The following is a 16,882-nucleotide window of genomic DNA, read 5'->3' on the forward strand; positions in this document are numbered from 1 at the left end:
CGAAAAACAGAGGGGAAAAAGAAATACTAGGCAAAAAGCTTAGCTACATAAAATATTTTTTAATATCCTAATTCACCAAACCTAATACAATTTAAAAGAAAGTGATGAAAGGTACTGCCTCTTAGAACTAGAATAGCATTGCCTATCTTAGGAAAATCTCCATTTCAGTAGCTGATCTATTTTATATGGAGGCAAAAATAGATGGCTTAGTCATTATTCATTAGGAACAGGGAGGAGACTTTATTTAAAACAAAACACAAAAAACACTCAATTCAGTGTGAGCTAGTAGCTCTCAAATGAAGAGTAAAATTCCGTCCCCAAAAGAAATGGCCATATATTGTGCTCTTCCAGTTAACTCATGACATTCCAAAGAATAAAATTTATGAATTTTATTTCGTAAAATAACAAGCAAACATAAAAAATAAACATATAAAGCAACACAATAACAAAAAATGACACAAATACAACAAAAACAACAAAAACATCAAGAACAACAAAACCCGGTGATGATGAATTAAGCTCGTACCAGAAGTATAGTCAGGAATTGTAAAAAATTTGCTTGTATACAGATGGCAACTGGCCTCAGTGCCCAGTCCTCTGCACACAACCTTCCCAGTGCAGTGTGAGTTTCTTCTTAGCAGCTACCTATAAAGAACTGAAGTGTAATGAAGGTATACTGTGGCTGTTCATCAAAGCCATAAATAAGAGGAGCCAGAGCCATTATTCTTGTCTGTTGGCTGAATATTATTTTTAGGAAATACTTAGACACTGACTTTTTTTTTTAACAAGCAGTTTCCCATTAACAAGTTATGGTCAATAGTGAACTAGAATGGATCTTACCTACCTCCTCAGTTTTTAGTATATTTTTTTCACTTCTTGCCTTTCTTAAAAAACACCAATGTTTTCTGTTAGGCAGGCACTAAAATAAATCCCTCCCATTTTCAATCACTTTCCTTTCTTTTCCCTAATGTAGACCCTAGGTAAACTGAAAAAAAAAAAAAACAAACAAACAAAAAAAAAAAACTATGGTAACTTAATATACAAGTTTTCTCAAAGTGCACAATGTGTTACAAATAGTTTCATATGTCTCATTTAAATGCAACATTTTATACAATACAGTACAGTTTGAGATTTCTGTTCATAAATTATAGCACTTAACAGAGATCTACTTTCAAAGAGTTGGCAACTCAAAGTAATCAAAGGTCTAACACAAAGTTAATACAGTTGAACTTTACAAGCTTTGTTGAGACCAAAATAAAGTTAATCTTACACATCACATATATACATATATATCTTTAAATGTCTTTATATGTTTAGGTGTATACAGAGAATTCTCAAAAACCATCAATCATCTTATAGTTTAGTTTCTGGGTTGCATGCGAAAATTGTATGCAATATTTTTCACAAAAATTGTGGGACAATTCATTTTGTTTCTTTCTGCAAAATCTGCTCACCCTCTAACTCTTTTGGAAGGTTTCTGGTCCGTTGTAGAACCACACTAAGTTCTTCAATTACCTTTGATGGTAACTTATTAGCCGAGTCCCAAGTAGTTTTGCCATTCCTGTCCTCAGCCCTGCTCAAAGTCTTTAAGCTTTTATGGTCTTTTGGTTCCCCATGAGGGACCTCAGCCGCTGAGTCATCCAAGCAGTTGAAACTTCTATGTTTTCTGGTTCGGTTTCGACGTTTTTCTTCTTTGTGTTCCAGGCAGTGAGACACAATGGTGGCTCTCTCCTTTAAGCTGGTATCCACAGACTCTGTATCGCGCCTTTCACTGAGACACAGCCTTTCAAGTTCTGCTCTTGCACTCTAAAAATAAAATGAAATGTCTCACAGGAAAGCAAGACCTCACATGATTTAAGTTTAAAAAATACATTCTGTACAAAAGTTGATGTTTCCTGCATAAGAACTTATTTTTATAATTTGGATTCTAACTACTTTGATGCAAGTAGCATGTCAGAATTTATATACTGATTTTAGATCTAGCAAATCAAGTTAAGATACAGACCGTGGAAATTCACTTTAACATTCATTTAACCTGTTTTTCATGTTAATTATTCAAATTGACAATCATTTCAAATTTGCCTCTCCCAACTCCCTTCTGCTTAACCCGCGTTCATGGATCTGTACTTTATGGTTGTGTACTAGCAGAACTGAGGAAAAAGGTGGTTTCCACGGTCATGTTAGATGGGGAAACACTCTATACTACATACAGCTGCTTCTTTGAGATTCATGGTGCACATTAACATCTTAAAGATTCTGAGAAGCATTATGGCAGAGAAATCTGTTTAACTTCTTTCTCCTGTTTTCTTTCTCTTTTTTCCAATCCTGTTCCCTGTGGTAAATTGAATTATGTACTCCAGAAATAAACAAACAAATCTGTTCTTAATCTTAATCCCATTCCTGTGGGTGTGAACCCACTCTAAATAGGAACTTTGAAAAAGTTATTTTTAGTTAAGGTGTGGCCAACTGAATCAGGATAGGTCTTACTCCTATTCTGGAGGCCTTACAGAGGGAAAGCCCTTGTAGAAGCTGGAAGCCAGAAGTCAGTGCGGAACTGGAAAGAAAAGAGTGAACATCGCCATGTGGCAATGATGGGAAAACAGAGATATAAGCCAAGGAACCCCAAGGAACGCTGGCCAGCCAGAAAGCTACCAACCCTGGGAGAAGCAAGCCTTCCAGCTTCTGAAGCCATGAGCCAAAAACTTCCCATTGTTAAGCCAGCCCACTTTGTGGTTTTTGTCTTAGCAGCTTGGAAACTAAGACTTCTCCAAACATACTGTTGATGAAACCTTTTCCCCTACATAATGCCTACTAGAATTCCAGATATATTTTGAAAACACTGATATGTCTATGCATATGTATTAAAACCTACTTTATATCTGTGGATTACAGCATAAACTCATTCAGTGAATGTAAGGACGTAGCAGTAGCAGAAGTACATTGTGACACCTGCAGTGGTACAGAAGGGGTATTGAGGTTCTGGACATCTTGTGACTGTACAATTTTTAGCAAGAGTGTACAGAGCTTCCATCAGAAGCCCTAAGGTGACTACGACTCAGTGAACTATAATACATAAGAAAAACAACAGAGATTCAAACATATAGGAGTATGGAGTCACAGAAAATACTACCCAACAAATTGGGTTAGGGTGCAGGTAGGGGTGGGAGGAGAACAGTTATTTTTCTTATCATGAGCAGAAGAGTTTTCTTCAAAATTTCTTTAGAAAAATTCCAAGGTATAGAAAGCAGAAGTCTCAAGAAAAATATTTTATTAAGTCATGCATTATTGAGAGAGAAGACGAAATGAAAAATATATTAAGCACGAAGCAGAACAGCATTAATAGTGGAGTAATTACAAATGCTCAAGTTGAAAGGTGGTAACACTTCATCTTTCCCTCCTTTATTTTTCTGCATACTACTTGTCAATTCCTAATGTACCAGGTAAGGTATTCATATCTCTTGTGATTGTGTGAATGCCCCTAATAGAAGGTCAATTCAGTGCAGACATGGCTTTTGTTTTTGTTTGACTTGTTCATTAGTACAGTGCCTGCACATAGGAAATAATCAATATATATTTTTTGAATGAGTGAATGAAGAAAGGTTTAAAAATTTTTATAATGTATAACATTCTGTTGTTTTCCAAAATTCCAGCAGATCCAAACATGAAATTATAGCAGAAAAAAACCAAAATGAATACAAATATTTTCATAAATATTACTTATCACTTTACATTTAAAAATTTGGATTATGATTATACATCTTAAGCTAAATACACTTCCTCTATTCTGGTAGGAGGAAATATTTGGTAGGTAGCTTAATTCCAAAGTTTCATTAGAAGGGTACGCTAAATTAATATGAGATGAAGAGTAATGAGAATTAGTGATAATGATGGCTAAATAGTGTAAGAGGGCAACTGGGAGTTTATAAACACGTATTAATTTTGTTTAAAAGTTTTACTTGGCATCTATTACCTGAGGAAAATTAAAGATAAATTCAAAGTGGTTTTATATATGATAGTAAACAGTTCTCATTATCTTTGAATTATCAGAAGAAAGACTTGGGCTCTTTTAATGCAGAATTTAAGTATTAATACATGTAATGCCAAAATTGAAAGAAAAATATAGTCTCATAATAGCCTAGTAGATCTAACTCAATGTAAAGGTGGGAAAAGTAATGGAAGGGGAGTTGTTAAGAGACAGAGGATGGGAGAGTTATGAAGACCAGGAAAACACGGGCGCTTCGCACGATATTATGGTGCAATGGAGTACGTTATCTGTTATGGGGAAAGGATGCTAAGGGCACGGATTCCAGGGAAGGGGAAAGGGCAGCATAGTTTAAGTGCTGTGCTGTCCTTAGAAGATAAGGTATTAATTCAAAAAGAGAGAGAGAAATAGAAAATGAAAGTAGGAGTGTTAAGAGGTGACTTGGTCCAGGTGATGCCAGTTTATATCACAGGGTATTAGAGAAAAATGGCTGCTTTAATGGAAATTACAATATGAAATGGAGTCTATATCCTGGCTACAAAGAGAGAGTAGTTTCTGATCATATTACATAGGTGGTAGTATTATTCTAGCTTATATATTAGTAAGCTAGAATACTTACATACTACGTTTACCCCTTCGTATGTAATATCCTTTACCAATAACGTACTTTCCACAGTTTATTCAACTAGCTCACTATTAATTTACCCAATTCATTTTAGAAGTTACTTCCTCAAGGAAGTTTTTTCTGTTTGGCTGAGGTATTCTCATATGACTTCCCATAGAAGCTCACAACAACAAGACAGATCATGGACTGTGGAAGTTGCCAATTGGCCCAGCCATCAAATTTACCAATCTGCCAAAAACTTGTTTTAAAGACATTCTTCTTGAAATGTACATTACTATTACAAGATGTTAATAATAGGATGGTATATAGGAAAAAATACACCCAATGTAAACTATGGACTTCAGTTAACAGTACTATTTTAATATGTTTTCATCAATTGTAACAAAGGTACCACACCACTGCAAAGTGTCAATAATAGGGGGGTATATAGGAACACTGTAATTTTTATGAGACTTGTGTAAACCTACTACTGCAGGTGCACAATGGCAAGAGGGACAAGGTGAGGATTTCTCGGAGCCCTATTCTTTCCTTTGATTCAACAGTGCAGAAGAACTAGGTAGGGCAACAAATGAAATAAATCATTGTTCTCAAAACTTTTACCTTTTAGAGCAGTTGAATATTACAGTAAGGTAAATGCTCAAGAAAAGACATACATGGGAAAACATCCAAAAAATCTGATCTCTAGATTAAAATGGATTTATTCTTTCAAAATGTATTTCAGTTTGGATATCAAAGATTCAAATAGCCTAATCCCAAACCCTGGCTCAATAAAGGTATAAAAACATCATTTAATACTTTTATTTTTGCTGTGAGGGTATCAATTAAGGCATTGAAATGTGTATTAGTTCCAATGTGTCTAATGAGTTTTGTGAGTTAAAAGCCTATGTCCTTTCCCAAGAGACTGAACTTCACGTCAAGACTGATGCTACTTATGTTTTCCCATCCCCTCAAGTGAGTAGGAAAACAAATAGCAGCCTTCATGAAAGATGTCGAATTCTGCTCAGGGTCATCTTATAGAAGCTCAAATGGACTGAGACATCCCACTGGTGCCCAAAAGACTGGAATGTGATTGGGTTATTAACTCTAGTTACCATAGCTCCAAAACATGTTTTGCCACAAGCTCATTCTAAGGATATTATAATTAAACTTGTAAGAATAATTTGAGACTCTGATTTTACCACCAGCATTTCTGTCTACACGTTAAAAATTGCTTGGTTCCTTTAGAGATAAGAAAGTAAGTGGTATTGAACATTTTTAATTGGATGGTCAGTGATATTAAAATAAAATGAATCATTTGAGAAAAGTTAAAAAAACTCAAAGAGTGGATGGGATTATTCATAATGTTTGCATGATATATGTTTTTTTATGATATATGCTTGTCAAAGCCAATGAAGTAATTAATGCACTAAACCACATTAATACAGAGGAAAACAAATGCTATAATTTAATATAAAATAAATACATTCTTATCCTACCTCGATATTTCTCCGGGCTTGGGTTACATTTCTGTCCTGCTGGATGGGAATTAAAGGCAAACCTCCAATTTTGGGACTTTTGGTTATAGAACGTTTTCGTTCCTTTCCAGCCGGCGGGCATATATCATTTTCATGCTGTGGAAACACAATTTTTTGCCGTTAGTGTGTGATTTTATTATGAGGTATAATACGTTATATATTCACTCAGCAACTTTTCCATATACCCATATCAAATGATCTGCCTTCCATGAGAATGCCATTTGTAATTATGATGTTTACTCTGACAGCAGCATTGCTGGAGGAAATGAAACTATTAAGTGAACTGAGCTTTGATGTCTCAGTTCAAATTCTATGTTTCAAATACAGTACATGCCTTCTGTACTACTTATCAAACCAAAAAGGACAAAATATTTGAAGAAACCAGCAAATGTCTTTGTGGGAGAAAAAAATACACTCGAATACATTTCTAGGCCCTGTATTCCAACTAACAATAAATTCATTTTCTCTCTATAGCAGAGATGATTTTAATGTAAAAATAATTTGACATTGTATACCCAAAATCAACCTAAGGCATGGCTATTAGAAAAACTAGCCCTATTTTATGACCTTTGGAAAATGTCACTTTTTCATTTAATTGAATTCCAAAGAAATGTTACTTTTTACACAGCCATTTATACTGAAAATCATTGTACATGAGTGTGTGGCACATTTGTTTTTAAATCATTGAGTACATACTCTGGCCCACTAAGCAATTATAGATATGACTGGAGAAAAGTTAATTTTGCAAAGGGGATAAGTGTCCTCAGGTAAAAATATAAGCTCTTGAACAATGTCCTTAAGATATGCATATAAAATAAAAATCTTTAAAGAATTTTTTACTCCTCAGGGTATATTAACTTTTCAAAAGTTGGGAAAAGTAAATTGATTTTCAGACATCAATTTATGAAAGAAATGCAGAATACCAACTACAGAAGGAGAATTTTAAAGGTGCTCTGATGAAATGAAAACCATTTTGTAAAGTATATGGCTAAATGCCTACTCTTTATTTTCCTCAATTCTTAAGATACATCAACACATTTTTCTTATATGTTGCAATTAGAATTTTAAAGTGGCACTTCACAGCAAAGAATTCATTTCAACAAATATTTACTACACAGCCATTACATAATAATAGCTAATTTTTATTGAGAACATACTACCAGGTTTTGTGTTTATCAATGTACATGTAATATTTATCCCATTAAATCCTCAATAATATTAAGTATAGGTACAACTCTTATTAGATTTAGGGCATAGGCATCACCATCTACTCTCAAATTTTAGTGAAGTGTTTACCTCGGTTCAGCAAATCTACAATGGTAGATCATGCAAACATTTCAACCAAAGAGAGAGTTTCAACCTTCATATTATTTTACATTACGGTCCCAAACGTAGTAAAAAAAATAACTGTGATATTATATAATTGGGATATCCCCAATGTGTAAAGCTGGGAGGGAACTGGTGGGGAGGAATTGGGTAACCCTATGAATTATGCTTATACTTTCAGATCACCAGTGTACAGTGAGCTTAATGACATTTTGGGAAACCTAAGAGTAAATACAGTTCCCAAACACATACTTCTTGTAGTAACAAAATATTTAGCATTGTAAATACTGGCTATTTAAGTTCTCACAGAATTGATCCAAAAGGTAATTTTCCCAACGACAGAAATCATTAGGTCCAAGTGATATGTCCTTATTTAGCATTTATAATGTTATTTGTAAAGGACTCCAAAAGTCATAAGCTGAAGGTCATACTTTCATTGTTATAACCAATGAACGCACCCCGAATCTCCATTTCTGCCTCCCTCTTTCTAATCCTGACCACTTGTCTTTTTAGCTCGCTTAGTTTAATTTTATTTACTTTAAATATTCTTTAGTTTCATTGAGACGTCTAATCCATTCATCACCATTATTCTATTTTCCACATTTTTTGCCACTTCTCTCACAGTTGGCTTAGATTTCATAGTCAATCGGTCTACTCACTCCCTTGCAAATATCTTCAATCCTGTGCCCACCAAACTTGCCCGGCAAAGCCTCAAATCTAAACTCGATTATATTTACTCTATGATGCCTGCCAAATAGATGGAGGAATAAATAAAAAGATTACTTACCAGGCTCACCTCACTTTAAATTTGACCTTCAATTTCAAGTGAGAAAACAGCACTACCTCGAAGTTCTACTGTGGGGCAATTGGCTTCCTTAGTTTGTGTAGATTATTTTTCACTTTTTCCACTGTCCTTACACTTAATATCCCTCCCCATCTAACATGATTTAATTAAAAACATTATTAGTAATTACTCAAAAATCTCATTTTTTGCACCATGAAAAGTACTTCTCTCCCTGCATCTGTGGCCATATAAGTGAGCTTCTCTGGCAATCAATAATTTGCTCTTATCAATAAAAAACAAATGTCACTTAATAATACTGCTTCATGTCTATTCAGGGATCTGCTGTTACAGTAATTTCTTTCCTCCTCTAACATTTTTCCCTTCAATTACTGAATCACCTCCATCAGCATATATGCAAAGGATAAACTCTCTCATCTTAAGGACAAACAAATTAAAATCCCCAAACCTCTCCTGATCTCTTGTTTCTATCTACCCACTACCTCACTTATCTATGCTTTTCCATATCTATCAACTGGTTTTTCTCCTTCCTCACCCTTCTCATTTCTTTGGCTGGTTTCTTCTCTTCTGTTTGACAATTAGGAATATCCCATGGATTAATCCTTTATTCCTGTTTCCTTCTCTCTTTCTTTTCTTTCCTTGCTTCCTTCCCCCCTCCTTCCTCTCTCTCATTCTCTCTCTCTCTATGTGTGTGTACATTTGTATAGACACACACTTCAAATTTTATATGAACAAAATATAACTCTAAATTTCCTGCAACTCAGATAATGACACTTGCATTTGACACTTGTCCAAGGATAAATCACTAGACCTTTTTCATTTCTCCTCCTTGCACCTGCTCTAGCTAATCAATCAGTTAAGACTTACTGCCTATACCTTCAAAATATTCTTGAATCTGAACATGTCTTACCACATCCACTGTGACCACCCAGTGTGAACTGCCATCTTCCTTCACAAAGCCATTCTTCTTGCTTCAACCCTCGGTCCCCTACATTGCTGCCTCAACAGAGTAACCAGCATTAGTCTTTTCTTTCAACAAATATAAATAAGACTATATTCTTCTTTGTTTCCTGTTACACATGGGATAAAATCCAAACTCCTGAACGTCAACTACATGATCTGTCCCTGACTTCCTAATCTTTTACAATCTTTCCCACACAGGCCTTCATGATGTCCATGGAGTAAACCAAGTTGGTCAGCACATCTCAGCACCTAGCACTCTCTGTCTCCGCTCTCTGGAATGCACCCTTCCCTGGTATCTGCAGGATTCATTACCTCATTTCTTAAAGGCCTTATTTCGTAAATGCCTTTCCTGAGAAACTTTCTTAATTATTAGTACCCTTCTTTACCTCAGTTATACTCTCTCCTTTCCCTAGATTTAAAGAACTGATTTATTGTTTTATTTTGTCACACTGATCACCATTTAAAATTTTATGTTTACTTGCTTATTACCCTTTCTTTCCTACTTAAGAAATACTGAGCACATACTTTGTATAAGGCATTGGGTTGGGTGGTGCAGATATACATACAGGTCAATGAGACTACAGCATCCTTCCTCTCATGGATTTTACATTTTAGTAAGAGGCAGAAACATGAAATAACTAATAATAAAACTGCTTTTTAATTAGTGCTACAATGGTGAAGCATGGGATGCTAAGGACACCCCTCTAAAGCCTTAGGTGTAATTGTTCTGAAGTTTTGGGAAATTTCCTCTGTGAATGTGACACTTAAACTGACATCTGGAGGACTTTTGAGGCAGGGGTGAGGATACGGATGGATATTAGGAAAGAATTCTAGGCACAAGGAAGAACTCACTGTAAGGCCTGGGGGTAAGGAGGGGTAGCAAAGGCATTAGAAAATAGAGGGTAAGGGGGTTTACTATTGATTATTTTGCATGTGAACATATGTGTGTGTATATTTACATTTTAACATTTGCTAAATTCCTGCCTATTTCCCTTTGGAGAATAGACATTAAAATCCTTAAATCCAGGAGGGTCTTTTTGTTTATCTTAAGGGAGGAGATCAATAATCCAAAGAAGTAGAATGGGCTGAGGAAGGGTGATTGGGCTAAGTCTCTAGGGCCTGCCTAAGAATACGTGAGTCAGAGAGAAACAGCCTATTTCTCTGCTCCCTGACAACTCATACTTTGACTTTCAATGATACAGTCTACCGAGTACAATTATAAAAAACAAAAACAACAATTTAGTTATACCATAAACAGACGTAATAGCTTTTGACTTTATTATTCCAATTTTACTAAAATACTTCAAATCTAGTGCCCTTAAGCAGGGCTTGAGTATTTGAATTTTAAGAAGTGACAAAAAGAAATGTCCTCAGAGAGTTAGCAGTCGATCTTTTTCTGCAAATGTACTTCCAGCTAGTAATAGTGAAGTTGGGCTGAAAGAGCAGTGTTGATTAACCATTAGGAAGGTTAATAAATTAAATGACAGAGAAAATGGTTTTCAAAACAACTAAGGGGCTAATATGGGGGTGAGTTAACTTCTCACTTGTAAGAGAAATAGGAAGGTACTTACTGGGTAATAAAGAGTGGCAACATAATCCTTACCAGGAATTTCAATGCTCTTGTGGGAAGTATTGTTGGGAATTCAGTCAGACAAGGTTGGGGAAAGAAAACAATCATGTTAATGGAACTATTTAACCCTTCCCTTAAAGAATGAGTCCTCCTTTACAGAGAAGACTAAATGGAGAAATTGGGTATCAACATTTGACCTCAGGCACTCCTGGGTTTAAATCACCAAATAAATGTTTGGTCTTGAGCAAATGACAGAACACTTGCTAACCTCTATTTCCTCGTCTGTAATATGAAACATCTCCAACTTCACGTGCAGGGTTGTTAAAAGGAATATATGTGTTGATACTTATGAAATATCTAATACACAATGAGTATTAAAGAAATGTAGGTTTCCTTCCTTATTTCTGGAAAGGCAGGAGGAAGGCAGAGTAGGAGACCACTGGGAGAAAAAGAAGGAAAACAGAAGACTTCTTTAAACCAAAATACACTGAAGGACCCTGGTAGGACAGCAGCTTAGACAAGTTCATCTTGCTTGGATATTACCATTTTGAAACAATCTCTCTTTCCTAAGCAAGGAGCTGGTAGGGCGACAAAAGTCTCAATAGATAAACTCTCTTTCAAAAGGTAGATAAATTTGGATTCTCATATATTTTTAAAAAATGAATAGAAAAAAGTTCATGCCAATTGTATATACATAAAATTCAAATTAAATATTATTTGCAAATCACCATTATATAACATCTCCAATAAACAAAGTTATTATACTCTATTGCATAGTTTAAACACATATCATACCTGGGCAATAAAAACACTGGCCATCCACTCCATCTGAGTTTGTGAACTATCGCAACACAGGTGCCTACAAAACAAGGTTTATACAATGCATAATTCAAAAAGACAATGGACTGTTCTCCAATGCATTTGTTTGATGATTTAGTGGTTACAAATATCTTTGGTTTCTCCTGATGAGACGATTTAATGCAATCAAAAGTGGAATATTTGGGTACAAGTTGTTTCATGTTCTGTTAAGTGTACAATGTCAAAATAATTATGATATTATGATGCTAGTTTTTAAAAAATAAGCTAAAGGCATTGTTAACTGCTGCAAAAATTATCAGCAATATTTCTGCAAAGGCAGAAAGATCAATGTCATCTTTCCTCTTCAGGTACATGCTGGTAAAACATTTTCCTCAGAAACTCTGAGCCTAGGAAGAAAAATGTGTGCACATTCTCTAAAGAGCAGATCTTTAAAAAAGGCTCAAAGTCTCCATCATAATGATTTAGACACTAATACCCACAAGACTCAAGGAAAATAAATGAAATGAAAAACTACTGCATTCCAACAACACTGATTCAGTAACCTTTTATTAAAAACCTAAATAAAACAGAGATCTTGTCCTCAAGGCTCTCGTAGTCTATTAGAGGAGTCAGGTAAGTAAACAAATAGATTATAATACAGTGAAAAAAATAGAAAGTAAAGTTGGGCACAAACACAGAAACTGCAGACTTTTGGATAGGTTAGAGCATGCTCCTTATAAGGGGAAAATTTTGTAACTGATATTAAAATGACAATGAATATTTCAGTATAATTACAGTTTCCATATTACTGTATAATTAAAAATAATCCAATTGAAAAAGTTAAAATGAAATTTTTCAAAAAATTCTTTCTTCCTTCAGTAGATTCTAATGGAGATATTATCCTTTCTCATAAACTGGTCCAAGAAAACTGTTCTTCCCATAAATATTTTAGTAATGTACCCAGGTGTACAAAATATTGTAGGTACAAAAAAGAAACAAATAATAATTAGAAGGGAGAGACCCTGGCAAGACTTTTGGGGCATCTGAGCTAATGTCTGAAGGAAGAACTGTAGTGGCGTCTGCCACATCAGACAGGAGAGAATGAAGTGATATAAGAGTGGGAGCAGCATACATATAGAAGAGGAAAAAGGGCTCAGTAAAGGGACCACATACAAAGCATGTAGATATGAAGCAGCAAGGAAGATATGGTGAATGAAAGGCATTTTTATCATTACGTAAAAAGGGAAAGTCATAGGAGATAAAGCTGTTGAAGCCACATATTAAAGAGCCTTGCATGCCATGCTAAAAGTTTTGTATTTTATCCCGTAGGTGATGAGGATTCACAGAAGAGTTTTAAAGCAGGGTAGAAACATGGTCCATTTTAGAAAAGTCTCTGGTGGATGGGTGGAGAAAGTACTGGAAACAAAAAGCAAAGTCAGAGGCATGAAGAACACTTAGGGACTCCTGGAATAATCCAGCCAGATGAAAATGATTCTGAAAAATAAGGCATGGCTCCAAGGATAGAGGGGTTTGGGTGGGTCATAGGATATTTGGGAGGCAGAATTGGTATCACTTTTAACTGATTAGCTGCAGGTAGGTGGGGGAGAAGGAGAAATACAGTGCAATCTCCAAGGAGACTGGCTGGATTGTGGTGAAAAAAAATGGGAAAAAGGACATAAATAGAAAGAACAGTCTTGAGATGCAGATATGCATATTTTTAACTGCATTTTGGTTTGTTCTTATCCCACTAAAGCTGGGGTTCCACACCCATATAATAACCATAGACAAAATCAGACATAGTTTCTCTTAACGAGGCATTGGCAAATGGGATTGGAAACGATCGGAACCCTTTTCTTATTCTTAGACTCAGAGTATTTGGACAAGATTCTAACTTCATTTACATGAAACGTTTCCTGTATGTAGTTCTACTGGCCAAATAATAAAGTTATTCTTCTACCGAAGTTGTTACTAATATATCAAATCAAAAGTTGCCAGCTGTAACTTACCAGTGATGTTTTTCGGAATATGCTGTCAATCCCCAACTGCAGCATATTGGAGAAAAAACACATACATACACATTAAAAATGACAAATTTTACAAGATGGAGAACAGGATTCTATAGTAAGGAGGCAATATTTAATAGTGGGAATGCATAATAGAATAGATTTCCACAAGTGATAATTCAGTGGGTATTAGGTGAATGCTAAACATTGACGGATTTGGCAACATATTTAAATAGACTGAGGGGAGAGAGAGAGAGGCAAAGAATCCCAGACGTTATAGGGTAGGGTGGAAAATCTATGAGAAGAGATTTTTGGCTGAATAAGGACATATTGACCTACTGATACTAGGGGATTCTAAAGAATGAGACAGTTAACACAGGTATAGGTGCTTGAATTAGAAATTAAGCATGGAGGCAAAAGTAAGTTTTCAGTAACAGAATCACAAATAAGTGTACACAGTATTTGAAAATTATGTTTCATGATATTAACAGAAGTATTAGTGCAAACCTTTATTAGCTAATCAAGGTAATCTGCAACAAGAAGCTGTGGTATAAATCGAATACTAGGGTGATTCAAGTTTTAATGAGGCATACAACATCAAAGAGGGATCCACTTTCTCTTTACTATGTATTTCCTGTGTGTTCAGTACCAAATTCAGCTGCTTGAATTGAACATGTCTACAACAAAAATGGGCAAATAAGAAAGCCAGGATGAAAATGTCCTAAAAGCTAAGCATCATAAGTCCAGACAGCTGCTGCTTTCCCATTTTAGACCTGCCTAGAATACTCTACCTGGCCCGCAGGCTGTGAGTGATCAAGGAATGGGATGCAGAGGAATATGCCTGATTCCCAGCAGGCAAAGCCTCCTGGAATTTCTCGGCCTTTTATAGGGGAGAATGCAATCACCAAGATAGTGCCAAAGTAAAAGCAACTTAAGGAATTTGTCTAAAACCTAATTTTTAAGAAAGTTATACTAATGCCTCTGATCCCTCAATTCTCAGAAATATTTTCCCATAATTTGTTTCCTTTCATAATCTTTCCCATTCAAACTTTACCTTGTTGGGGGTTTTGTTTTCTTTTTCACGCCAAGGTAAAATTTCATTGATCTCAGAGAAAACATTCTGTCATGTTTACTACTCTGTAAGTAAAACAAATTAATATGTAATTAGACAAATTTCATAAATTTCCTTGTATTTTCTTTAAGTGTTAACAAGCTATTCAGAATTGTTTGTTTCCTGTTTTCAATGTTTCATACATGTAATACTAAAGTTTTAGTTAACCAAGATTATTTCACTTACAGGTATAAATTTAAATATACAATTTTGGATATATATGTTTATATGTATCTGTGTGTATACATACACATACATACATAAATATACATGCACAGATCCATGGTTCTTTATTCAAAACACAAGGCCAGCTGTGTATCATAATTCATATTTTAAATTTATTTAAAAATAAAACATGTTGTCTATGCCATATGTTACATAACTCCATGACACCACCAGTGTTGTCTGGAATAGCAACCTCTATTCAAATATATGCATATTTCTGTAATGAAATGCATAGTGTTTCTTTTTATTCCCCCAAGTATGTGTGCAAGTATTCTACCTATTTACCCTTTGAGGTGAATCATCAAATCATCTTTGCTAAGTTCTAAAAATAATTCCCTTTGGAATTTTGAAAAGAATTATATTAAACTTATAAATCAATTGCAGTAGACATAGCATCAAATTTTCTTTTATTTCTACCAGTGAAGTTCTGTTATTTTTCTTCATAAAAGCCTCCATTTGTTATTAAGATCATTTTATGGTAGTTTATGCATTTTCTCTTTTAACACCAACTGGGAACTGATTTTTGGATATTGGTTTTGTAGCTTGTCAGTTTACTGAATTTTAAGGAAGAACAGTTTAACAATTTGAATTGTCTCATATGGAACAGGTTGCTTTGTGAGGTAAGTGCACACTTATTGCAATATTCACGGACAGGAGAGGTGACTATTAGGAGGGAAAGAATGCAGAACCTTTATCAGAGGCTAAGTCAGATTACATCTGAAGTTAATGTGTCTCCACTAGCTGAGACTGCCATTCCCTCGGATGCAGCCTCCAATGAGGCAGCAGGGTGGGGAGTGGCAGCCGTACCAGGAGTATGAGCAAGACAGGACTTTCAGACTTGAGAAAGGGAAGCCTTGTCCCTGAACTAGACAGTCTTCATTTATACAGGACACTGAAAAGTCCAGGACTTCCTACATTCTGAAGTACTTTTGGTAATACATTGAAGGCCCAAATAGTGCAAGTGATTTTCCAAACCACTCTTTCTATGCAAGCTCATATCTTTATAGCATATTCTGTCCTAAGCAAACACAAATGAAATAATTTGACAGGAGATCAGTAACAGCAGAAAGAAATCTTTCTCAATTTCAATCATTAAACTGAATATGCATAATTGGGAATGACGAAGTTTCTAACAGAAAGTGCTACAAAAAGAAATCGGCTTATTTGGTAGGATAACTTTACTCTTCACTTATTACAACTCCCTTTCAGTATTTATATTTCCTGGAAACTTTCTCCAAAAAGTTCAATATACAAGAGTATTATGAAGTCCCTAATATTTTGTCCCAGCCACTATGCTTCAAAATAAAAGTTTTTAAGGAAGCCAATTAAATTAGTGTACTTAAAATTTATCCTTGTGACTAAAAGGAGTTTGCTTCTTAGTGCATGCAACTTTTAATGACCCCCATTAGCCATTTGCTTTTTTTATACCATTAACAGTGTAATTGTACTATTCTCAGAAACCTCTCACCTTTTATGTAAATCAAGTCTGAAAACATTTTAATTAACATTTTCTGTGCAAACTCACAAACAAAATATACCTTCCTCTGTGTATTACTCTAATTTGCTGTTAGTGAGCATTCATAAATTATCTTTAATTAATACATAGTCTCTTTAAACATAGTTCTTAATTTATAATTTCTACTCCCTTCTCAGCAAATTATTTTCTAACTTTATATAAGAACACATATATTAATAGCAACTGCCAAAACCAGAGCCATATTCTCATTCAAATAAGTTGGAGAATTTTACTCTTGATTATTTACTGTAATATCACTTGAAAAGTTAACATTGCCAGTGACTTGAAGATATTAAAAGGGAGAGATCTGCAACATAAAAAATTAGCAGCAAAATAAAATCATGTGCTGATAATAATAGTAGTTTGAGTATCAATGAAATCCAGAGGTCTTTCATTCGTTTGCCTTAATGTGAAAACGAAGAGTATCAGTACCATTAATTTATTCTT

General features: G+C 34.9%; 1 protein-coding gene across 5 annotated transcripts in view; it reads right to left on the reverse strand.

Annotated features, from left to right (window-relative positions):
• Positions 1–216: 216 nt before the first annotated feature.
• The window catches only part of ARAP2 (ArfGAP with RhoGAP domain, ankyrin repeat and PH domain 2), a 269,972-nt gene continuing 253,306 nt past the window's right edge, over positions 217–16,882 (reverse strand). For 3 of the 5 annotated variants that reach the window (XM_037829549.1, XM_037829550.1, XM_037829548.1), the window contains 5 exons: positions 14,638–14,720; positions 13,587–13,622; positions 11,578–11,641; positions 6,083–6,217; positions 217–1,806 (listed from right to left, as the gene is read on the reverse strand). In XM_037829549.1, coding sequence (XP_037685477.1) covers positions 1,423–1,806; positions 6,083–6,217; positions 11,578–11,641; positions 13,587–13,622; positions 14,638–14,720 — 702 coding nt within the window. In that variant the 3' untranslated portion in view covers positions 217–1,422. Of the gene's footprint in view, positions 1,807–6,082; positions 6,218–11,577; positions 11,642–13,586; positions 13,623–13,667; positions 14,261–14,637; positions 14,721–16,882 lie in introns of those variants that run through there. The other 2 variants (XM_037829547.1, XM_037829551.1) reach the window with 2 other exon arrangements.

The sequence above is a fragment of the Choloepus didactylus genome, chromosome 3 (genome assembly GCF_015220235.1).
Source record: "Choloepus didactylus isolate mChoDid1 chromosome 3, mChoDid1.pri, whole genome shotgun sequence".
Lineage (NCBI taxonomy): Eukaryota > Metazoa > Chordata > Mammalia > Pilosa > Megalonychidae > Choloepus > Choloepus didactylus.